Source organism: Sorghum bicolor, chromosome 2, assembly GCF_000003195.3.
Source record: "Sorghum bicolor cultivar BTx623 chromosome 2, Sorghum_bicolor_NCBIv3, whole genome shotgun sequence".
Lineage (NCBI taxonomy): Eukaryota > Viridiplantae > Streptophyta > Magnoliopsida > Poales > Poaceae > Sorghum > Sorghum bicolor.
Genome location: NC_012871.2, coordinates 73,968,053 through 73,991,502, shown reverse-complemented (window position 1 = coordinate 73,991,502; position 23,450 = coordinate 73,968,053). Strand labels below are relative to the sequence as shown.

The following is a 23,450-nucleotide window of genomic DNA, read 5'->3' as shown; positions in this document are numbered from 1 at the left end:
AAACCTGGACAGTAATGCATACGAAACTACAGCAATTGCTTGCATTATGCAGCAATTGTTGATAGTATGCAGTATGTAGATACTGAGTGCCTCTGTTTCGGTCTTCAAGTCACTGAAGCCTTGATGGTAGTCATGGTACACAAGCCATTCAACATCAGGATGCCTCTTGCGGTCTTCAGGTCATTGACCAAAGAAAACCATTCCATCGCTTAATTAAAAAAAACACATTCTGATCACATCAGGGCAGGAACCATACCAAATTGGGCCCATGAACATCAAAACATGAATACCTCGGGCTGGCCCTTGCATCGTCTCAGTTCAGGCCGCCTCGGCCTCTCTCCAGGGAAAGACGGTTTGGCAAACAAAAGCCGGAGCCCTGACAGAACGCCAACCCCTGTTTTTCCCTCCCTCGCGACCTCTCAAACCTCACGGGAAAACCCGAAGAAACCCTCCGAAGCCTTCTTCCTCTCCAGCGACCCGAAGCTCTCTTCTCCGGTGAAGATGGCTCGCCCACCTCCGGCCGGTGCCATTTCGGCGCGTGCGCGTCCCGTCATACTCTCTGGCCTGTGGCATTCCAGACAGGTGCTTTCCCCTACCTCCGGTCTTCTTGTTTGCCGTTCTTGCTCTTCTTTTCTCCTGTTGTTTCCTTGCCGGTCGTGTAATCGTGTTCATTGCTCTTTTGGCCGTCGTGTTCTTGCCCGGTGGGAGAGGAATTCGCGATTCCGCGTCGAATTTGTGCCCGTCGTGTTCTTGCCTCGCAAATTGCGGGTGGCGTCCGGTTGTTCTTGCCCTGCTCGCGGAGCAAGAAAGAGAGGGGAGTTCGCACGAATTGCTGTTTCTTCATTCTGTATCAGGCCGTCATGTTCTTGACCCGCAATTGCTGTTGGCTTCCGGAGTTGTTTGTGCACCTGCTCGGTGAGAAAGAAGGGAGGTCAATTCGCGGTGAACTGATGTTCGTTCCATTCTTTTTTGCGCGTCGTGTTCTTGCCTCGCGAATCGCTGTTGCCATCCGGTTGTTCTTGCCCTCCTCGCCGAGAAAGAAAGGGCAAAGGATTCGCGCGGATTGCTGTTTGTTCATTGTGTTTTGCCCGTCGTGTTCTTGACTCGCGAATTGCTGTCGCCTTCCGGTGTTGTCCTTACATTACACATGCTCGGAGCTCGGTGAGAAAGAAGGGAGGTGATGAATTCGCAGTAAACTGGTCTTCGTTCCATTCTGCTTTGCACGTCGTGTTCTTGCCACGCGAATCGCTGTTGCCTTACGGTTGTTCTTTCGTCAGAGGAAGGGAGGAATTTGTCACGGATTGCTGTTCGTTCCATTCTGTCTTGCTCCTCGGTTTTTGCCCCTGTTCGGAGAGAAAAAGAAAGGGAGGTGAATTCGCGGTGAACTCGCTGTTGGCTTTCGGTGATAGGGACAGGAATTTGCGGCGAATTGCTTTTGTTCTGTTTTGCTCCTCGTGTCCTTGCGCGCGGATTAGTGTTGCTCCCGGTGTTGTTGTTGCCCCTGCAAGGCGAGAAAGAATGGAACATGAATTCGCGGCGAATTGTTGTTTGCTATCTTTTCTCCCCGTGTTCTTGGCTTCTTGCCCTGCAAACTGCTGTTGCAGTGTTGTTCTTGCTCCGTGAATTACTTTCTTTTAGCCGACCGAACGACCGTCACTGCAGTTTCGTTCATTCAGTTTTGCTCTACTGACGTTTGTTCACGCGATTGCATTGCAGAGGAAGGGTCGGGCTTTCAGCTACATGAGGAATTTGATCGCGGTCCTGAATACCGTGGCACCACATGTACTGGAGGACCCCCACTTTCTTGAGAGATGTCTACTGCTTGACGGCGTTCCAGCCAGTGTCAGTCCGTGCGACTTGATTCAGAGCATACTGGGTGTGCAGACGGCAGTTTTAGTACGGGACAGCCAGACTGGCTTCAGGATTGGGCTTCTAGTCTTCTTTGATGCTATTGACAGTGCTGCAGCTACGATTCAGACACCACGCGAAGGTCTCTATGCCACCTGCACTCCGGTGAGTCCTCACTGTCATCTTCCCGTGACCCTTTTGTGTGTCTGTCTATCAATTCTGAACGTCACAGTAATGCTGATGCTTAATCCATTCGAAAACTGAAATACTGTCTAATGCACAATCCATTCAAACTGAAATATTGTCTCTGACTCTCACTGAATAGGCTACCTGGCACGACGAGGAGGTCTCACGCTCATACATCCTCGACGGTGTTGCCGACGAGTTCGTGAGGAGATGCACAGCCAGAATGCTCCGGTCGCTTCTACCGTCCCAGTACATTCTTGCTGATGAAGATGGGGAGTTCCACCTGAGATGCGTTCTTATTGGAGCTGGCAGATCCCCGATCAGCGAAGGAGCCTATGGATTATGTGACTTGGCATGGAAGGTGCTTTTTGCTCGGGGGTATGTGGTTGCCGCAATCGTCCACAGGGATCGACAAGCCGGCGTCCTGGTGTACGATGACACCGAGAGCACGGCGCTGGTGGCCCGGAGGGCACCTCATTTGCTGAAAAAGAGGGGACTTCAGCTGTTTGATTCGTCACTCTTTCCATTACTTGCTGATCCTGCTGACCGAGATGCCACCTTGCTCCGGCGGCTGCTGCCACAATGTGTCATAGACGACGACGAGAGTTACAGGCGCCGCGTCCTCCTGTTCACTGGGCTGGATACGCAGAAGCTCGATGCAGCAGACCTTGCACACTTCCTGCGGTTTGAAACCGATCTTGTTCACACAGTTGAGGCCGTGATAATCCACCGGTCAGAGGGACTCATTGTTGTGGTGCTTGGAAGCTCAGAGGACACAATGTGTTTGCTACAAACACCTGAGGAGACATGGATACGTTTCTTTGGACAGAAACCTAGCTTCGCAAGTGCCTTTGGATTTGAGTCAGCATCTTCTGATATCTCTCCTGAGCAGCAGTCCGACAGGATGGAGGCGAGGTACTGGATGGAAACTGCAGCGTTTCAACGCGTGAGAGACTGGATGTCTGATCAAGAGGCGAGACTTAGCGATGGTGACACTATTGGGATCCTCCACTGTCTTATCAGGTCTTGCACTCTGGTATCCCCTGATTCTGTTCTCAGAGGTGACTTTCCGGAGAGATCCTTGCTTCTATCAGGTGTTGTTGAGGGCACTTCATGTTTTGATCTCTCAGTTAGACTTTCTGTGTTTGGTGACCTATACAATGTGGCACTAGACAAGAGTGGATTGGCGTTGGCTGTCTTCAGATGTTGGCACAGTGCAGCCAGGCTATTAAGGGAGCCTCAGAATACCTGGGCAGGTCTTGGGTTCGTGGAGTGTAGTCGAGTGCCTGATGCTCACCACGCTGGGGTCATCGCTCAAGATGTCATGGCCCAGTTGCTGCAGTGAACTGAAGCTCAGCCATCTTTTCCTTTTGTAGTTTTCATACACGTGTATGATAAATGATCTCGTGCGTACTGCCGTACCGTATATTACATTTGAGCTGCCTTTTCTGTCCCTGACAAGATATTGTAGTTTCCCTTGTATGCCTTTGCTAGAATATAGAGAAAATTCTTCTGTTCGATGTGCGTTTGCTAGAATTTATAGTCCTAGTTCACTTCATACACGGGTCCGGGACGTTGGTCGCATTGAAGAGCTTGTAGATGTATGAAGGCGGTTTTTTTTTCTCAATGCATGTTTCATGGGAGTATCATGCACATTAAATAGGGTGCCACATAAGCAAAATTACTGACTTGACAGAGTCATTAAATGAAGGAGTTTCATCAGATGAGAGAGGAGTTTCATCCCCATGAAACTTCTGTGGCACGGTTACCTAGTTTATAGTCTTGGTAACTGTGCCATGAAACTATGCATTGAGCCTAATGGTACATGTCCTCACTCTCTCATCTATTAAATTTGCTTTGAGAAGTGTGCAAACACACATCTTAAAACAGTTTCGCATTGAGATGTGCGTTTGCACACTTCTCAAAGCGAATTCAATGGGTGGGAGAGTGAGGGCACATGTCCGTAAGGCCAGTCTCACTGCATAGTTTCATGGCACAGTTACCAAAACTACAAACTAGGTAATCGAGCCATATGAGTTTTATGCGGATGAAACTCTTCTCTCATCTGATGAAACTTCTTCATTTAATGACCGTGCCAAGTCAGTAATTTTGCTTATGTGGCATCCTATTTAATGTGCATGACACTCTTATAAAACATGCATTGAGACTGGTCTAAGGGCAAAATAAACTTTACCGTAGGCGCTAGACTATGCGCCAAGCGCCATGGGTGCGTCGGGCTTGTTTTAAATTTTGAAACTAGAAAATTTATAAAGATTGTTGTAGTACTATGGTTTTTTAGGATGTTTTATTTTAGAAGAATGACTAAATCATGGATTTTAGAATCTTTATGTAGTATCTTGGATTTTCTAAGACAACTTTAGGGATGGATTTGGATGTCTAAATGTCCAAAAGATCTTATATACATATCAGTCTGAATGTTGATATGGTTATCTGTATTTGTATCCGATTTCAATATGGATACTAGATGGATATATTCAAATATATGTTTTTCATGATTCTTCTCTATCTAGTTCCACATCCATATTTGAAAAATGTAAAATATCCAATGTTATCTATACCATGAAGAACAATGTACCGTGTGAAATTATATTTATGACTAATTCACAATCTAAATGATACTTTTTTTAATATAACTCATTTAAACCTTTTAAAAGTTAGCTATATTGCTAATATGACTAATCATAAATGTTAAGTTTATTTTTTTATAATTTAAAACTTATATTTATGATAATGCAAAACTATTAAAAATAACATCATAGTTTATGATATATAAAGGACAAGTTTAGTTAACTTTAATATGTATAGTCATACTAATTTTAAGTACTTTACTATATTTACATATTCATTATGCATTATTTTTATATATTCAAATTTATTAATTGATTTAAATATTTGTACATGTTGAAATACTTATCCACACTTTTATTGATGTTTTAAATGTTTTGCTATTGAAATATAAACTATATCTTGTTACACCCACCGTATGTAGTCCGTTAGCATGCGAAGTCTATCTGGTTCGGAGTCTGTTTCCGTGTCCGATCCGATGCCATGCCCTCCGCATATACTAGTAGTACTTTTGTATATATACACGCATGCACGCGCGTAACAAAGATCCAGGAACACACAAGGCAACCAGAGTAAGGGCACCCAGCAGAGATCCATCCAAGAAACAAACATGGTGACCCTAGAAAACCTACGGCGCATGTACGGTCACGTCGTGGAGAGGGCGACCCTGGCGCGCGACCTCCTGGCCCCCGCAGCCGCAGCCGCAGGGAGCCAACTCTCCGGGGACCCGGCCAGTTTCCATAGCCGCAGCATCCTCGCCCAGCGTCTCGACTTGTTCTTCCCCGACAATGGCGACGACGACCTGCGCGCCGATCTGGCGCGGTTCGGCGCCATCGAGGCGATCGCCTTGTGCCGACACCTGGGCATGGCGGTGATCGTCTTCAGGGACGAAGCGACCGTCCCGATCGCTTTCTCGAGGCAGGAGGAGGCATCGCACGGGGTGTATAGCGCAGTTCCGCCTCCCCACCTAGCGCTCCCCACTATTTTCATCCATCCGAGCAGTATCAAGGTAGGTACTCGATCGTGCTCTTTTGTTTAATTTGCTTGCCCCCCTCTCACAATGTGTGTACTACTCTGAAAAAAACAATTCAGTATTCTGTGTTATCAATTTGTTATGTTAATTTTTTTTAACAATTATTATAGGTTAATTTGTACCCCTCAGCTGCGTCGACTACGGGAGATTCGGTGTCAGTATCCGCAGAAGGTAGCACAGAGCCAACTGTGGAGGCAACAAGGATCGAAGGTAGCACACAATCAACAACACCACTGTAGATGGAATCTAGGCCAGCGATTGTGTTCCAAAACTACCTCAACGAGGGTCCAGTCACCAGTTCGTTCGTGCCATCAAGAAGGTCACAGATTTACGGGCCAACAATGGATGCAGATGGTCACTTGTGGATGGATGGCACCAGCATCACCAAGTATGGAAAAGCCATAGAAATAAACCGACGAGCATCAGTACGAGTTGTTCAAGTGCCTCAGCTACTGTACCAGTCAGAGGCGGATTTAGCGGCCGGGCACAAACCCCCACCATCACCTCGGATCACAACACTTTGGTCGTCATTTGGCTCCAACTTCATTAGTTAAAAAAAACGTTTGGTAAACACGTTCTACTTTTAAGGTGAAAGATGTCGTAGGTGGCACCATCGTGGACTTCAGTTCTACCATCGCCTACCTCGTGAGCTAAAGTTCAAGTCCCTAAAGTAGGCATTTGTTTAGACTTCGGACCTTCCTCTAGCTAATAGGATCGTAAGGGGCCTATTTGGTTTTCCCCTCACTTCAGCTACTAAACTGCCAAACAAATTGACTAAAATGGGACTAAAGTAGTTTAGTCATATTAGTACATCAGGAATGACTAAAGTGGGCTAAAGTGCCAAGTGGACAGGGGTTGCCCCTCATTATTTCTAGTCCCCCACCATAGTTTGGTCTTTGTTGAACTGATTTCATGGCCTTCAGTAACTTTTAGTCACTGGAACGAAATAGGGGCGACTAAAGTTTTAGTAATTGATTTTAATAGTTAAATTTTAGTCATGAGAAACTAAACATACCCAGATGTGCTTCGTGCTTACCAATGATGCATATGGGGCATGTGCCCTTAGCAAAGTGTTTGTGTTGGTAATGCACATGGGACATATGTCCTTTAAGGATAATTTTTCTGTGTTCGTACACACTCATCATTGACACCAACGACCTCACTTCGACACAATGCAATCTATCCAACAATAGGGTAAAGTAGTGAGAGTCACTTTGACCACACCTTGTCCTCGTTATTCGTCTTCCTCATCTCTTGTAGTAGCACGCAAGAAACTCGTTGCTCCTTATTACATTTTCAAATTCAATTATTTATAAACCCGATAACATTTTTAAGTTTAACTAATGGTAGAACTAAATCGACCTACATGCCAAAAATATTCATATTTTGTTTTGTGGGAATAAAGAGGAAGATAGCTGCCTTTCCACTTTCTCCTCTTCAAATGCTCACCAGTTCCACTTTTATGCCTAAATCATACACACACAAAAAATTTATTTTTAGAGGTAACCTAGTGTCCCAAATGTCTTTCATTTTTTGATCAACCACCACTCCAAGGTCATCAACCTATATAGAGAGATTTTATGGAGAACTTGCCAGTGGATTCAAGCTTATATAACCCCAGCTATTCTCCTCACTAGTCACCTCCACATTTCCAAAGACGCCATTAGTTTCTCCCATTCCTCTACATCATCGTCTCCAAGTTTTTTCATAAACTCCAAGTTCCACTCTTCCTAATACATATCAGCTACTGAACAACTTTGTTGTCTGTTTATCCTAAACAGGCTTTGGGTACACAATCCTTATGGACATTCTATCTCACCTTTTATCTATTTCCAACCTTCGGTCTCTTTTCTTACTACTAGTTGTCAATCTGCAGGTTGCAGGCACAGTTGGACGCCATTGGCTACATATACAAGTTGAACCAAGCAGTTCAAAGTTGACCCGATTCTAGAAAACATTTTAATCACTCTTCTATTTATATTTAGTTCTGTACAAGTTTGGATAACCCCGATCAAAAGCTAGTCTGCCTGGGAATCCCACCTTGAGTTCAGTTGTTAGTTGCTTAAATTCAGCAAGTCTGAATACATCAGCAAGACACAATAATGGAGCTGCAGCCTGTTTCCTTCTCCACAGATATTTTCTGTGCTTCTGAATCCCTCAGCTGAGCTATCTCATCCCACCGGCCTTCCAATGCGTACGCGTTTGACAGCAGAATGGCATCTGAAGGATGGTAGTGGCCAATGGCGTCCAACTATTCCTGCACCATCCTCCCCAGCTTCACATTGCCATACACTCTGCAGGCTGCAAGCAACGCTCTCCATGCAGTAGCATCACCCTGGGATGACACGCTTTGTATGAGCTCATAGGCTTCGTATAGGCGCCCTGCTCTTCCCAGGAGATCAATGACGCAGCTGTAGTGCTCGGGGCTTGGAGACAATCTGTATCGCCGTGCCATTGTCTCAAGGAATTCTTTCGCTTCCTGCACCAACCCGCCATGGTTACAAGCAGTTAGCAGGGCTAGGAAGGTGACGTCATTAGGAAACACACCGTCTTCCTCCATCCTGTAGAACAAGGTGATGGTTGAGCCTGGCTGCCCATTAACTCCGAATCCCATGATCATCGCTGTCCATGCCTTCACGTCCCTATTTCGTATTGCATCGAAGACTGCAGCTGCCTCGCTGGGGCACCCACACTTGAAGTACATGTCCATGAGCGCTGTCCCAAGCGTGCTGTCAATCTCAAGCCGTGCATCTTCAGCAAGCTCATGGACAGAATGACCGGCTGCCAATGCCCCAGATGTTCCACACGCAGAGAGAACACCCACAAGCGTCCCTGAACTAGGTCTCATCCCGTGCTGTCTCATTCCATCAATCAAGTCCATCGCCTCACGAATCTGCCCTGCCTTTGCATAGCCATCCACCATACAATTACACAGCACCAAGTCTCGTCTAGTGGTCTCATGAAACACCTTATTTGCACACTCAACGCTGCCCTCCCTCACATACATCCCCATCATTGCTGCTGCAATCTTCACATCGTCGCAGAGCCCTGTCTTAACACATAAGCCATGCACTGACTCCCCTTGCCAGCCACACCCAATCAAGGTGATCACTGCCGTCACGTTGACATCCACTCCAGACCACCTCATCGCGGTGAACATCTGCAAAGCTGTGCCCACATCCTCTACCCTGACATAGCCCCCAATCACCGTGTTCCACGACACAGCGTCCTTCTCAGGCATTTCCTCGAACATCCTCCGCGAGTCCGCCATGTTCCCACTGCTGCAGTAAAAGTGGCACAGCACATTCCGCAGGCTCACAACGTCCAGGAACCCGTACCGCAGCACGAGCGCGTGCACCTGCTTGCCAACCGAAGCTGCCTCGGCGTCACTGGGCATTTTCGCGCAGAGCGCGAGCAGCGGCTGGAACGCAACTCGTCGAGCTCGGGGAGGCGCGCCCGCGCGGAGGCGAGGACTGAGAGGGACGCGGAAAGGGAGGCCACGGAGGGGCACGAGGAAAGCGCGCGGAGGACGGCAGTGTGGTGGAAGAGCGTGGGCCGCGGGACGGCGGCGAAGAGGGAGAGCGCGTAGGGGAGCGGCGCGAGCGGGGAGGCGAGAAGCCTGGCTGTGGGGAACGCGTGGTGCGGGAAGTGGGAGCATTTCAGCATCAGGGCGTGGAGCTGGAGCAGGTGCACCGGCCGCGTCGCCGACTTCAGCAGCGCCGTCAGTGGCTTCCGCGGCGGCATCGCTCTCGGTTGGGTTGGGCAGGCGGGCGCCGCGGCTCGGTCGCATGAGTTCGTCGAGGAGACGTCGACGACTGTTCGGCAGGCGGCAGGCGCGCGTGCGCGTGTCGCCAGAGCAAAAAAGAACGTGGGCTGTGAGCCGCGTTCGGGGTGCCCATCTAGCGAAAAAAGCCCATAGCAACACAGACCGGGCCGATGACACTTAAATAAGTGAACAGACAGAATTTATTGAAGCCCGGCCCATCTAATCAAAGCTAGGGTTTACATCCCTTATAAGATCTCGTCTTCCATCCCCGCCTCCCGTCTCTCGCACTTCCTCCGGCGGCGGCAACTCGACGACCAACCGCGCCACCCTGCCGCGGCAGCCATGGTGCATGTTAGCTTCTACCGCAACTGTAAGATCCCCTCTTCTACTGCATTATATGCATGTTGCCTTGTGACTTCCATAGACGTACAGTAGATATCTAGGTCGATCCAGCTCGTGCTGTTAGTTCCTTGCGGTTCTCTAGATTGTTCCACCAGTAGTGTTGGGAATGCAGTATATATAGTGATGAATTTTCCTTTGGGATACACTTAATAGTAGCAATTCGGATGGTCGAACAATACCTTTCGGCTTTGCTTTGATCCGTCAAGTCTAAAGTTTGGTGGATTGCCCTTAAGGTGAGCTGATTGCGCGGATATGCATGTAGGTTGAAATCCGTATATCAGGGTGAAATGGTGCTGGATCATAATTCTAAACGCCAAGCTTTGTACTGGCTTAGTACTCCTTAAAATCAAATAGTATCAGACAATGTCCTTAAAGTATTCTTGCAATTTTTGTTGTTGCTCAACCAGTCAAACGGTTAGCACCATCTAGTATAGGCTCTAGCTGCGTTATCAATACTAGGAAGTAACTGATTGTGACAGTTTAGTTGTTACAGATACCCCTCTCAGTTATTTCCCAAAGCTAATTTTTGTAGTGCAATCAGTAGCTTATGATGTTGTTGCATGTTGCAGATGGGAAGACTTTCAAGAAGCCAAGGCGTCCGTATGAGAAGGAGCGACTAGATGCTGAGCTGAAGCTGGTTGGTGAGTATGGCCTGCGCTGCAAGCGTGAGCTGTGGCGCGTGCAGTATGCCCTGAGCCGTATCAGAAATGCAGCCAGGGAGCTTCTCACTCTGGATGAGAAGAACCCACGCCGTATCTTTGAGGGTGAGGCGCTCCTCCGCCGCATGAACCGATATGGTCTCCTGGGTGAGGGACAGAACAAGCTCGATTACGTGCTTGCCCTTACTGTTGAGAACTTCCTCCAGCGCCGCCTCCAGACCATTGTCTTCAAGAATGGCATGGCCAAGTCCATCCACCATGCTCGTGTCCTGATCAGGCAGCGCCACATCAGGTACGTTTATATGTCCTGATCCCTCAAATGTGCATCAATTTCAGTTGTATCATAAAATGCTCACATATAGAGAGTTGGTAATTGCAGGTCTGAGCAGTTCCTACGTTTTCTTTGTATATGTAGATGTAGATGTCTTCTGTTCCTTAGACTTGTGGCATTCCAGCATTTCCTATGATAGTTATGGGTTTGCAATATACTGTTCCAGTTTGTGCTCAGTTTTCTTTATATTTTATGGCTGCTGGTTGTATGTTAGTTGTAAAGGCACATTTGATCTTGGATGGGCCATATGATGAAAAACCATGTGCAATTCTCACGACGGTCGTCTGAGACACTTTGTGTGTAATGTTGCAGTCATGTTTCTCTGATGCCCTTGGTTACATTTGATTCCTATACCTTTTACCATAATGAATAGTTTTGTATGACCCTTGCCTTTCTCTGTGGTTTTTGTTTACTGTAGTGAGGTACGTGCTCTGTCTTCTCCAGTGTAAAAATGTGTAATCCTGGTGGCACTGCACATTTGGGATGTGTGGTTCAGTATATTGTTTTAACAGTCTTTTATCCTTCATTCTTTATTATTATTATTTGTTAATGTAGTTTAATAAGGGTAAGAAATTTTATTATGTTGACAATTCAGTTCAAGTCCATTAGCTCCCTGTACTTTTGCAAATCTGGTTTTTTTGTTGCAAATTGCTTTATACCTGCACATCATGCCATGTTCCTTTGAATGTCTGCATATATTTCTATGTTTTGTTGGGCACAATGAGGAGTTAATTTTGCTAATGTATCTCCGAGGCCAGAAGGTCAATGATTCTTATGTCCTTTTCATTCTGAGTGCCCTATTGGAAGTACAAATAACATGTTTCTGTTTTCCTTTTTTTCCTTTCAATGTGTGATTATGTTGTCATATTTCCTTCAGATCCTTTAGTTTCTAATCAATATATGGAATGCCTTGTTCTGCCCATTCTCAAACCTGTCAGACTCAGTCCTGGTTCATGTTGTCAGTGTCGTAACTCTGCCTCATGTTGTTGCTTTCTAATTCATTGCTTTACTTGTGTTCTAGTAACATAGAGTGCTTTGCATGTACCGTCTTAGCACAGAGTGATATTTTGTAACATGTATCACTGAATTAGTTCTGTGTGCCACATAGATAACAAGCTGGGGTGAAAGAGACCAAATTATTCATGGAGATGCTTATACTTTTAAATCTAAATCCTTGCCATAGTTTGGTAGATTGACAGAAAAGTTCAGTTTAGCAACTTGGATTTTTGAGACTTTTGTCTCCTTTATGATCTAACATTGTACTTTCACAGGGTGGGAAGGCAGCTCGTCAACATCCCCTCGTTCATGGTCAGGGTCGAATCAGAGAAGCACATTGACTTCTCCCTCACCAGCCCTCTAGGTGGCGGTCCAGCTGGAAGGGTGAAGCGGAAGAACCAGAAGAAGGCCTCAGGCGGTGGCGATGATGGTGAGGAGGACGATGAGTAGTGCCGTGTAGGATCCTGCGACAGCAATTGGTTGAAATGTGAGATGGACACTTTAGGTGTCGTGGCTAAATTTTTGTGGTCTTGAATTCAGAAATCCTACGATGGTAGACATTTTTGCACCGCACTACTGACACTCTTAATTTCAAGCATTGGCATCGTATCTGGACACCATGAATTGTGTATTCTAGTTTCTGTGGCTGTTGCTCGTTTGGCATCCTATGTTTCAAACTGAATGTCCAAATTGGTATTCCAATTTTTCGTTCTCAGGTGCTGTTCGGTTCATAAATGATACTGTAGACATAAATGGTACTCCATCCGTCTCAAATTATAAGATGTTTGACTTTTTTATCCCAAGACATGACAAAAGAAATGATATTTTGCACACATTTTTGAATAAGACAGGTGATTAAACTTGGTGATAAAAGTTAAACTTCTTATAATTTAGGATGGATTGAGTATATGAGATGCTTGGGGTGATGATTACAGGATAACAAGTTTTGCATTTTGTTTGGTTCTACGCCAGATCGTAGATAATCAGTTTGCATGTTGTGCCCAAGTGAGCCAAACAATACTCAGATTACTCTGTGAATGGGTAACATCTCAAAATTACGAGACCAAACGCTATATTAGACGACTATGCTGATTGGATGGCCATGTAGAGCATCAGAAAATGTTCTCTGTGTACAGTGTACTGCTCCTCTAAGTAGGCCTGTTCACGGGTTGGGCTGAAACCAGCTAATGAACCCAATCCGCTCAGGTCTTTGAAACGGGTTGGCCTGATGGCCTCAAAACGGTTTAGAACCAACTACCAAGGCCTTGTTTTGTTCACTCCAAAAAGCAAAAAGTTTTCAAGATTCTCTGTCACATCGAATCTTGCGGCAAATGCATAAAGTATTAAATATAGACGAAAGCAAAAACTAATTACACAGTTTAACTGTAAATCGCGAGACGAAACTTTTGATCCTAGTTAGTCCATAATTAGATAATATTTGTCACAAACAAACGAAAGTGCTACAGAAATCCGAAATTTTTTCGGAACTAAACAAGGCCCAAGTAAACGACGGCAAACCGGTCCCAAATCTCTTCTCCGTCCTCGACGCTCGACGGCGATGCAAGCGCCGCCGCGTCGGCAGAGGCTGAATGGAATATCTCAACTCGCTCCGCCACGCCCGCGCGTTCCGTCAGAGGCGCGTGGCGCTCCGCGCTGTCCTCCCGCGCGACGAGCCTGCTCTGCTCCCTCCATGCGCGGCGGGCGGTGGCGCTAGCCAGGCTCCCTCACGGCGGTCTGCACTCCGTTCAACTAGGATCAGGCGCCACAGGTCACCAGTGCGTCGGCGCCTCGCGAGATGGGTGGCTCGCCCTCGTCGTGGGCGACACCCACACGCGCCGCGGGGCCCCTGCTGTTCAACCCCTTCACCGGCGACATCCTGCTAGATCCCGAGCTTTACGAGCCTATCTATGCATGAGCTCAGCTCGGTGGACGGCCAAGTGTCCTGTGCACGTGCTCCACCTCAACCGCCACCGTGCCGCCTGCCGTCGAGTCGGGTGCCACCGCCAAAACTGCCTTGCTGCTGGACTCAGTGGACTGTATCAGTGGCCTGACCATCGTCAGCCCCATCAGGGCAGCCGGCATGTTGCTCTGGCCTTCTCCGAGGATGGATGCCTCTTGCCTTGCGGCTGTATGCGCTTAGGGGAGGGGAGCACGACGATTTGCGGACAATAACAACAAGGCGAGATGCCCGCTATTCCTCGTTCTGACGCGCGCACAAGAATTACAAAGCACCTGTATCAAGTCGTCAGAATCGAAACAACCAGCCGTATGTTGGGTTTGGAATCTGAACTGCTGAGCTGAACCCCCAATTGCACAAGTACATGGCAGCACCCCCAATTGCATTTTACTGAATTTTGTGCAAAGGAAAGATAAAAGCGGAACCAGTCCATACAGCGGCTGGTTGACGGGCCTATACAGTTCCAGTTTCTGGACAGTAATGCATACGAAACTACAGCAATTGCTTACATTAAGCACAATTGTTCATACTGAATGCCTCTGTTTCGGTCTTCAAGTCACTGAAGCCTGATGGTACACAAGCCATTCAACATCAGGATGCCTCTTGCGGTCTTCAGGCCACTAACCAAAGAAAACCATTCCATCGCTTAATCTTTAAAAAAAAACCACATTCCAGTCACATCAGGGCAGGAACCATACCAAATTGGGCCCATGAACATCAGAACATGAATACCTCGGGCTGCTTTCTAGGCCCTTCCATCGTCTCCGTTCAGGCCACCTCGGCCTCTCTCCAGGGAAAGACGGTTTGGCAAACAAAAGCCGGAGCCCAGACAGAACGCCAACCCCTGTTTTTCCCTCTCTCACGACCTCTCAAACCTCACGGGAAAACCCGAAGAAACCCTCCGAAGCCTTCTTCCTCTCCAGCGACCCGAAGCTCTCTTCTCCGGTGAAGATGGCTCGCCCACCTCCGGCCGGTGCCATTTCGGCGCGTGCGCGTCCCGTCATACTCTCTGGCCTGTGGCATTCCAGACAGGTGCTTTCCCCTACCTCCGGTCTTCTTGTTTGCCGTTCTTGCTCTTCTTTTCTCCTGTTGTTTCCTTGCCGGTCGTGTAATCGTGTTCATTGCTCTTTTGGCCGCCGTGTTCTTGCCCGGTGGGAGAGGAATTCGCGATTTCGCGTCGAATTTGTGCCCGTCGTGTTCTTGCCTCGCAAATTGCGGTTGGCGTCCTGTTGTTCTTGCCCTGCTCGCGAAGCAAGAAAGAGAGGGGAGTTCATGAATTGTTGTTTCTTCATTCTGTATCAGACCGTCATGTTCTTGACCCGCAATTGCTGTTGGCTTCCGGTGTTGTTTGTGCACCTTCTCGGTGAGAAAGAAGGAAGGTCAATTCGCGGTGAACTGATGTTCGTTCCATTCTGTTTTGCGCGTCGTGTTCTTGCCTCGCGAATCGCTGTTGCCTTCCGGTTATTCTTGCCCTCCTCGCCAAGAAGGAAAGGGCAAAGGATTCGCGTGGATTGCTGTTTGTTCATTGTGTTTTGCCCGTCGTGTTCTTGACTCGCGAATTTCTGTTGCCTTCCGGTGTTGTCCTTACACATGCTCGGTGAGAAAGAAGGGAGGTGATGAATTCGCGGTAAACTGGTCTTCGTTCCATTCTGCTTTGCACGTCGTGTTCTTGGCACGCGAATCGCTGTTGCCTTACGGTTGTTCGTTCGTCAGAGAAAGGGAGGAATTGGTCACGAATTGTTGTTCGTTCCATTCTGCCTTGCTCCTCGGTTTTTGCCCCTGTTCGGCGAAAAAAAAGAAAGGGAGGTGAATTCGCGGTGAACTGCTCGCGAGTCGCTGTTGGCTTTCGTTCTTCTGCCTCTCCTCGACGAGAAAGATAGGGAGAGAATTTGCCGCGAATTGCTGTTGGTTCCCGGTGTTGTTCTTGCCCCTGCTAGGTGAGAAAGAAAGGAACATGATTTCGCGGCGAATTGCTGTTTGCTATCTTTTCTCCTCGTGTTCTTGGCTTCTTGCCCTGCAAACTGCTGTTGCAGTGTTGTTCTTTTTATTTTTATTTTTTTTAGAGCACGCCAAAGACGTGTATTTCATTAAGCAGATAGTTGCAGTGTTGTTCTTGCTCCGTGAATTACTTTCTTTTAGCCGGTCGGACGACCGTCATTGCAGTTTCGTTCATTCAGTTTTGCTCTACTGACGTTTGTTCGCGCGATTGCATTGCAGAGGAAAGGTCGGGCTTTCAGCTCCACGAGGGATTTGATCGCAGTCCTGAATACCGTGGCACCACAAGTACTGGAGGACCCCCACTTTCTTGAGAGATGTCTACTGCTTGACGGCGTTCCAGCCAGTGTCAGTCCGTGCGACTTGATTCAGAGCATACTGGGTGTGCAGATGGCAGTTTTAGTACGGGACAGCCAGACTGGCTTCAGGATTGGGCTTCTCATCTTCATTGATGCTATTGACAGTGCTGCAGTTACGATTCAGACACCACGCGAAGGTCTCTATGCCACCTGCACTCCTGTGAGTCCTCGCTGTCCTCTTCCCGTGACCCTTTTGTGTGTCTGTCTATCAATTCTGAAAGTCACAATAATGCTGATGCTTAATCCATTCCAAAACTGAAATACTACTGTCTAATGCACAATCCATTCAAAACTAGCCACAGTAATGCTGATGTTTAATTCATTCCAAAACTGAATGGAACATGAATTCGCGGCGAATTGCTGTTTGCTATCTTTTCTCCCCGTGTTCTTGGCTTCTTGCCCTGCAAACTGCTGTTGCAGTGTTGTTCTTGCTCCGTGAATTACTTTCTTTTAGCCGGTCGAACGACCGTCACTGCAGTTTCGTTCATTCAGTTTTGCTCTACTGACGTTTGTTCGCGCGATTGCATTGCAGAGGAAAGGTCGGGCTTTCAGCTACATGAGGGATTTGATCGCAGTCCTGATGAATACCGTGGCACCACAAGTACTGGAGGACCCCCACTTTCTTGAGAGATGTCTACTGCTTGACGGCGTTCCAGCCAGTGTCAGTCCGTGCGACTTGATTCAGAGCATACTGGGTGTGCAGACGGCAGTTTTAGTACGGGACAGCCAGACTGGCTTCAGGATTGGGCTTCTAGTCTTCTTTGATGCTATTGACAGTGCTGCAGCTACGATTCAGACACCACGCGAAGGTCTCTATGCCACCTGCACTCCGGTGAGTCCTCACTGTCATCTTCCCGTGACCCTTTTGTGTGTCTGTCTATCAATTCTGAACGTCACAGTAATGCTGATGCTTAATCCATTCGAAAACTGAAATACTGTCTAATGCACAATCCATTCAAACTGAAATATTGTCTCTGACTCTCACTGAATAGGCTACCTGGCACGACGAGGAGGTCTCACGCTCATACATCCTCGACGGTGTTGCCGACGAGTTCGTGAGGAGATGCACAGCCAGAATGCTCCGGTCGCTTCTACCGTCCCAGTACATTCTTGCTGATGAAGATGGGGAGTTCCACCTGAGATGCGTTCTTATTGGAGCTGGCAGATCCCCGATCAGCGAAGGAGCCTATGGATTATGTGACTTGGCATGGAAGGTGCTTTTTGCTCGGGGGTATGTGGTTGCCGCAATCGTCCACAGGGATCGACAAGCCGGCGTCCTGGTGTACGATGACACCGAGAGCACGGAGCTGGTGGCCCGGAGGGCACCTCATTTGCTGAAAAAGAGGGGACTTCAGCTGTTTGATTCGTCACTCTTTCCATTACTTGCTGATCCTGCTGACCGAGATGCCACCTTGCTCCGGCGGCTCCTGCCACAGTGTGTCATAGACGACGACGAGAGTTACAGGCGCCGCGTGCTCCTGTTCACTGGGCTGGATACGCAGAAGCTCGATGCAGCAGACCTTGCACACTTCCTGCGGTTTGAAACCGATCTTGTTCACACAGTTGAGGCCGTGATAATCCACCGGTCAGAGGGACTCATTGTTGTGGTGCTTGGAAGCTCAGAGGACACAATGTATTTGCTACAAACACCTGAGGAGACATGCATGGATACGTTTCTTTGGACAGAAACCTAGCTTCGCAAGTGTCTTTGGATTTGAGTCAGCATCTTCTGATATCTCTCCTGAGCAGCAGTCCGACAGGATGGAGGCGAGGTACTGGATGGACACTGTAGCGTTTCAACGCGTGAGAGACTGGATGTCTGATCAAGAGGCGAGACTTGGCGATGGTGACACTATTGGGATCCTCCACTGTCTTATCAGGTCTTGCACTCTGGTATCCCCTGATTCTGTTCTCAGAGGTGACTTTCCGGAGAGATCCTTGCTTCTATCAGGTGTTGTTGAGGGCACTTCATGTTTTGATCTCTCAGTTAGACTTTCTGTGTTTGGTGACCTATACAATGTGGCACTAGACAAGAGTGGATTGGCGTTGGCTGTCTTCAGATGTTGGCACAGTGCAGCCAGGCTATTAAGGGAGCCTCAGAATACCTGGGCAGGTCTTGGGTTCGTGGAGTGTAGTCGAGTGCCTGATGCTCACCACGCTGGGGTCATCGCTCAAGATGTCATGGCCCAGTTGCTGCAGTGAACTGAAGCTCAGCCATCTTTTCCTTTTGTAGTTTTCGTACACGTGTATGATAAATGATCTCGTGCGTACTGCCGTACCGTATATTACACTTGAGCTGCCTTTTCTGTCCCTGACAAGATATTGTAGTTTCCCTTGTATGCCTTTGCTAGAATATAGAGAAAATTCTTCTGTTCGATTTCGTTTGCTAGAATTTATAGTCCTAGTTCACTTCATACACGGGTCCGGGACGTTGGTCGCATTGAAGAGCTTGTAGATGTATGAAGGCGGTTTTTTTTTCTCAATGCATGTTTTATGGGAGTGTCATGCACATTAAATAGGGTGCCACATAAACAAAATTGCTGACTTGACAGAGTCATTAAATAAAGGAGTTTCATCAGATGAGAGAGGAGTTTCATCCCCATAAAACTTCTGTGGTACGGTTACCTAGTTTATAGTCTTGGTAACTGTACCATGAAACTATGTATTGAGCCTAAGGGTACATGTCCTCACTCTCTCATCCATTAAATTTGCTTTGAGAAGTGTGCAAACACACATCTTAAAACAGTTTCGCATTGAGATGTGCGTTTGCACACTTCTCAAAGCGAATTCAATGGGTGGGAGAGTGAGGGCACATGTCCGTAAGGCCAGTCTCAATGCATAGTTTCATGGCACAGTTACCAAAACTACAAACTAGGTAATCGAGCCATATGAGTTTTATGCGGATGAAACTCTTCTCATCTGATGAAACTTCTTCATTTAATGACCGTGCCAAGTCAGTAATTTTGCTTATGTGGCATCCTATTTAATGTGCATGACACTCTTATGAAACATGCATTGAGACTGGTCTAAGGGCAAAATAAACTTTACCGTAGGCGCTAGACTATGCGCCAAGCGCCATGGGTGCGTCGGGCTTGTTTTAAATTTTGAAACTAGGAAATTTATAAAGATTGTTGTAGTACTATGGTTTTTTAGGATGTTTTATTTTAGAAGAATGACTAAATCATGGATTTTAGAATCTTTATGTAGCATCTTGGATTTTCTAAGACAACTTTAGGGATGGATTTGGATGTCTAAATGTCCAAAAGATCTTATATACATATCAGTCTGAATGTTGATATGGTTATCTGTATTTGTATCCGATTTCAATATGGATACTAGATGGATATATTCAAATATATGTTTTTCATGATTCTTCTCTATCTAGTTCCACATCCATATTTGAAAAATGTAAAATATCCAATGTTATCTATACCATGAAGAACAATGTACCGTGTGAACCTTATATTTATGACTAATTAACAGTGTAAATGATATTTTTTAATATAACTCATTTAAACCTTTTTAAAAGTTAACTATATTGCTAATATGACTAATCATAAATGTTAAGTTTTTTTTTTTGATAATTTTCAAACCTATATTTATGATAATGCAAAACTATTAAAAATAACATCATAGTTTATGATATATAAAGGACAAGTTTGGTTAACTTTAATATGTATAGTCATACTAATTTTAAGTACTTTACTATATTTACATATTCGTTATGCATTATTTTTATATATTCAAATTTATTAATTGATTTAAATATTTGTACATGTTGAAATACTTATCCACACTCTTATTGATGTTTTAAATGTTTTGCTATTGAAATATAAACTATATCTTGTTACACCCACCGTATGTAGTCCGTTAGCATGCGAGGTTCTCTCTGGTTCGGAGTCTGTTTCCGTGTCCGATCCGATGCCTATGCCCTCCGCATATACTAGTAGTACTTGTGTATATATACACGCATGCACGCGCGTAACACGCAGAGTCGCAGACCCAAGAGTAAGGGCACCCAGCAGAGATCCATCCAAGAAACAAACATGGTGACCCTAGAAAACCTACGGCGCATGTACGGTCACGTCGTGGAGAGGGCGACCCTGGCGCGCGACCTCCTGGCCCCCGCAGCCGCAGCCGCAGGGAGCCAACTCTCCGGGGACCCGGCCAGTTTCCATAGCCGCAGCATCCTCGCCCAGCGTCTCGACTTGTTCTTCCCCGACAATGGCGACGACGACCTGCGCGCCGATCTGGCGCGGTTCGGCGCCATCGAGGCGATCGCCTTGTGCCGACACCTGGGCATGGCGGTGATCGTCTTCAGGGACGAAGCGACCGTCCCGATCGCTTTCTCGAGGCAGGAGGAGGCATCACACGGGGTGTATAGCGCAGTTCCGCCTCCCCACCTAGCGCTCCCCACTATTTTCATCCATCCGAGCAGTATCAAGGTAGGTACTCGATCGTGCTCTTTTGTTTAATTTGCTTGCCCCCCTCTCACAATGTGTGTACTACTCTGAAAAAAACAATTCAGTATTCTGTGTTATCAAATTGTTATATGTTAATCTTTTTTAACAATATTATAGGTTAATTTGTTCCCGCCAGCTGCGTCGACTACGGGAGATTCGGTGTCAGTATCCGCAGAAGGCAGCACAGAGCCAACAAGAACAGAGGCAACAAGGATCGAAGGTAGCACACGGTCAACAACACCGCTGTGGATGGAATCTAGGCCAGCGATTGTGTTCCAAAACTACCTCAGCGAGGGTCCAGTCACCAGTTCGTTCGTGTCATCAAGAAGGTCACAGATTTACGGGCCAACAATGGATGCAGATGGTCACTTGTGGATGGATGGCACCAGCATCACCAAGTATGGAAAAGCCATAGAAATAAACCGACGAGCATCGGTACGAGTTGTTCAAGTGCCTCAGCTACTGTACCAGTCAGAGGCGGATGTAGCGGCCGGGCACAAACCCCCACCATCACCTCGGATCACAACACTTTGGTCGTCATTTGGCTCCAACTTCATTAGTTAAAAAAAATTACGTTTGGTAAGCACGTTCTCTCTGTTTTTTTTGCGATGTGGTAAACACCTTCTCCTTAGGTCAGTCTCAATGCATGTTTCATAAAAGTGTCATGTATATTAAATAGAGTAACATATAAATAAAATTGCTGACTTGACAGGGTCATTAAATGAAGGAGTTTCATAAGATGAGATAGTAGTTTTATCCTCATGAAACTCATATGGCTCAGTTACCTTGTTTATAGTCTTAGTAACTGTGTTACGAAACTATGCATTGAGACTGGCATTATGGTTGAAAGGGTTTTCTTCTTTATTTCTCTTTATTTATTTGTCTTTTAATTCTCCACCTCATCAGCACCGCATGTTAATGGGCCGAGCCACACACGCACGGATGGTACTGGCCTCGATTCTCTCTCCACCTTTGTATCTTTACGGCATCGGCTTGGATGCATCGCTTCTCTTCTCTTTGGTCGCGTTGTGAAGGGTGGCTGTGGCCAGCGCGGGCCAGCATCCTGGACGTGGCCAACCAAAGCTTACGTAAAGACGGGCCACCCTATCTTGTTTGGTTCCCTGGCCCATTCTAACCAGGCCTGATGTAGGATGTGTTTGGTTCTCATCTTGTAGCCCGACCCACAGGCCAACTACCAGATGACATTTGGTGGCGGGCACGGCCAAACGAGGACAAGGAACACTTGAGCAAACCTTCTGAGAGGAAAACAGATTAGAATAGAACCCGAAGCATAATTCCGTTCATCCAATCAAGCCATCTAGTAGGGAACCCTTTATGCTGCATAACTTGAATCATTAGATCATGCTCAACTTTTTTTTCTTGACCGGGTTAGTACTCGTATTTCATTAAGAGGAAATAGAATTTGACAAGACAACAGGTGTTGGGTTGTTAATGGCGAGCAACCACACACATTCCCGACGCTGGCAACGAACGAAGACACACCTAGCTACTGGATTCTAATGAGGCTGTTATTACACCACAAAAATGAAAGTGCGACCAAATGACATAAGCGTCGCAAATAGGAAGAAATCCGACCGCAATCCAATCCTCCGCCTCACGGAGAACTGCCAACACCATGGACTGGAGACTCCCTGAAGCTCTGTTGAACGTTCTGTTGTTGCGTTCCTTCCAAACAGACCAGGTGACCAGGAGCATGATGGCGTCGAAGCTCGGCCTAGAGTCAGTTGTCAACATCCTCTTGCAGCGCAGGCACCAATCGACGAGCGTGTTCTCTTGAGCCGGTGCGAGCGTGTCAAAACCAAGAGCAGAAAGCAGGGCGAACCAAAGTTACTTAGTGACTGCACACCCCAACAAGAGATGATCGGTGGCTTTGAGCTCCTCGCTGCATAGCACACATGAGTCATCATCTTGTAGCCCGTGGCGCTTCCTCTGCTCAGTCGTCCACAAGTGACGATGCAGAGTGAGCCAAAAGAAGAAGTTTACGTGCCGCGGCGCTTTGTAACTTCAGACATGTGCAAGTACTCTCAAGACCAGACATCACAATCTTATATGGTTCTAGATTTGATGAATCCATTATGAGATTGGTAAGAAAAAAATCATGCAATCAACAAAAATCAATTTCCTGTACAGATATGACCTCATAACCATTGATTTATCCAGCGATCCATGTGAGAGAATTATTGAGTCAACAATTTAATTCCAAAAATCCACCTTGAGTACTTGTGATTCAGAATGAAAATAGTATTGATATTTTTCGACCGTATTTGAGATTAAATTCGTTTAGAGAGGTTTATATCTGTCCTATTCGAGTCCGAATATTCAACATGTGATACTGTATCCATATCCGAATACTTAAATCGTATATTTATGATATCGGCATACAATCATATTTTATCCGACAAGATTGACATTATCTGTATTCGAATCCGAATCCAACCAGAAATATAAAAACAAATATGATACCGGGATTCAGGCTATATCCGATCTGTTTTCATCCCTAGATTCAGGCCTTGTTTAGATCTAAAAGCTTTTTGATTTAGAGACTATAGCACTTTCATTTGTATTTGATAATTATTGTCCAACCATGAACTAATTAGACTTAAAAAAATTCGTCTTTGTAAATTATAGATTCTTTTATCTTGAAAAGTTTTTGAACTTTGATGGAACTAAACAAGTCCTAGCACCGTTTCGATGTGATTGCCCACCCAAAGGTCCAAAACTGTCGCTCCTTTTCTCTCTGTATGTATGCACAGGGGACCCACGTGCGAATCCCCCGTGAACGGTGCTCTACTGCTCTGCCTCCGCTGCATTGGCCGCGCGCCGGCGGCGGCCGCGGGACCGGCCAATC

The 23,450-nt window shown here is 46.6% G+C and overlaps 3 protein-coding genes across 3 annotated transcripts; 2 read left to right on the top strand and 1 right to left on the bottom strand.

Annotated features, from left to right (window-relative positions):
• Positions 7,905-9,397, bottom strand: LOC8063508 (pentatricopeptide repeat-containing protein At1g26900, mitochondrial). Its single transcript, XM_021453623.1, has 2 exons — positions 9,138-9,397; positions 7,905-9,042 (listed from the first exon to the last, which is right to left on the bottom strand). The coding sequence occupies exons 1-2, from the start codon at positions 9,395-9,397 to the stop codon at positions 7,905-7,907; spliced, it is 1,398 nt and encodes a 465-aa protein (XP_021309298.1).
• On the top strand, positions 9,635-12,522 carry LOC8063507 (40S ribosomal protein S9-2). The gene is made up of 3 exons (XM_002463180.2): positions 9,635-9,789; positions 10,391-10,772; positions 12,083-12,522. Exons 1-3 carry the CDS (start codon positions 9,762-9,764, stop codon positions 12,255-12,257), a joined length of 585 nt encoding a protein of 194 aa, XP_002463225.1. The 5' UTR covers positions 9,635-9,761; the 3' UTR covers positions 12,258-12,522.
• On the top strand, positions 20,183-21,167 carry LOC8063505. The gene is made up of 2 exons (XM_002463178.2): positions 20,183-20,563; positions 20,699-21,167. Exons 1-2 carry the CDS (start codon positions 20,192-20,194, stop codon positions 21,143-21,145), a joined length of 819 nt encoding a protein of 272 aa, XP_002463223.2. The 5' UTR covers positions 20,183-20,191; the 3' UTR covers positions 21,146-21,167.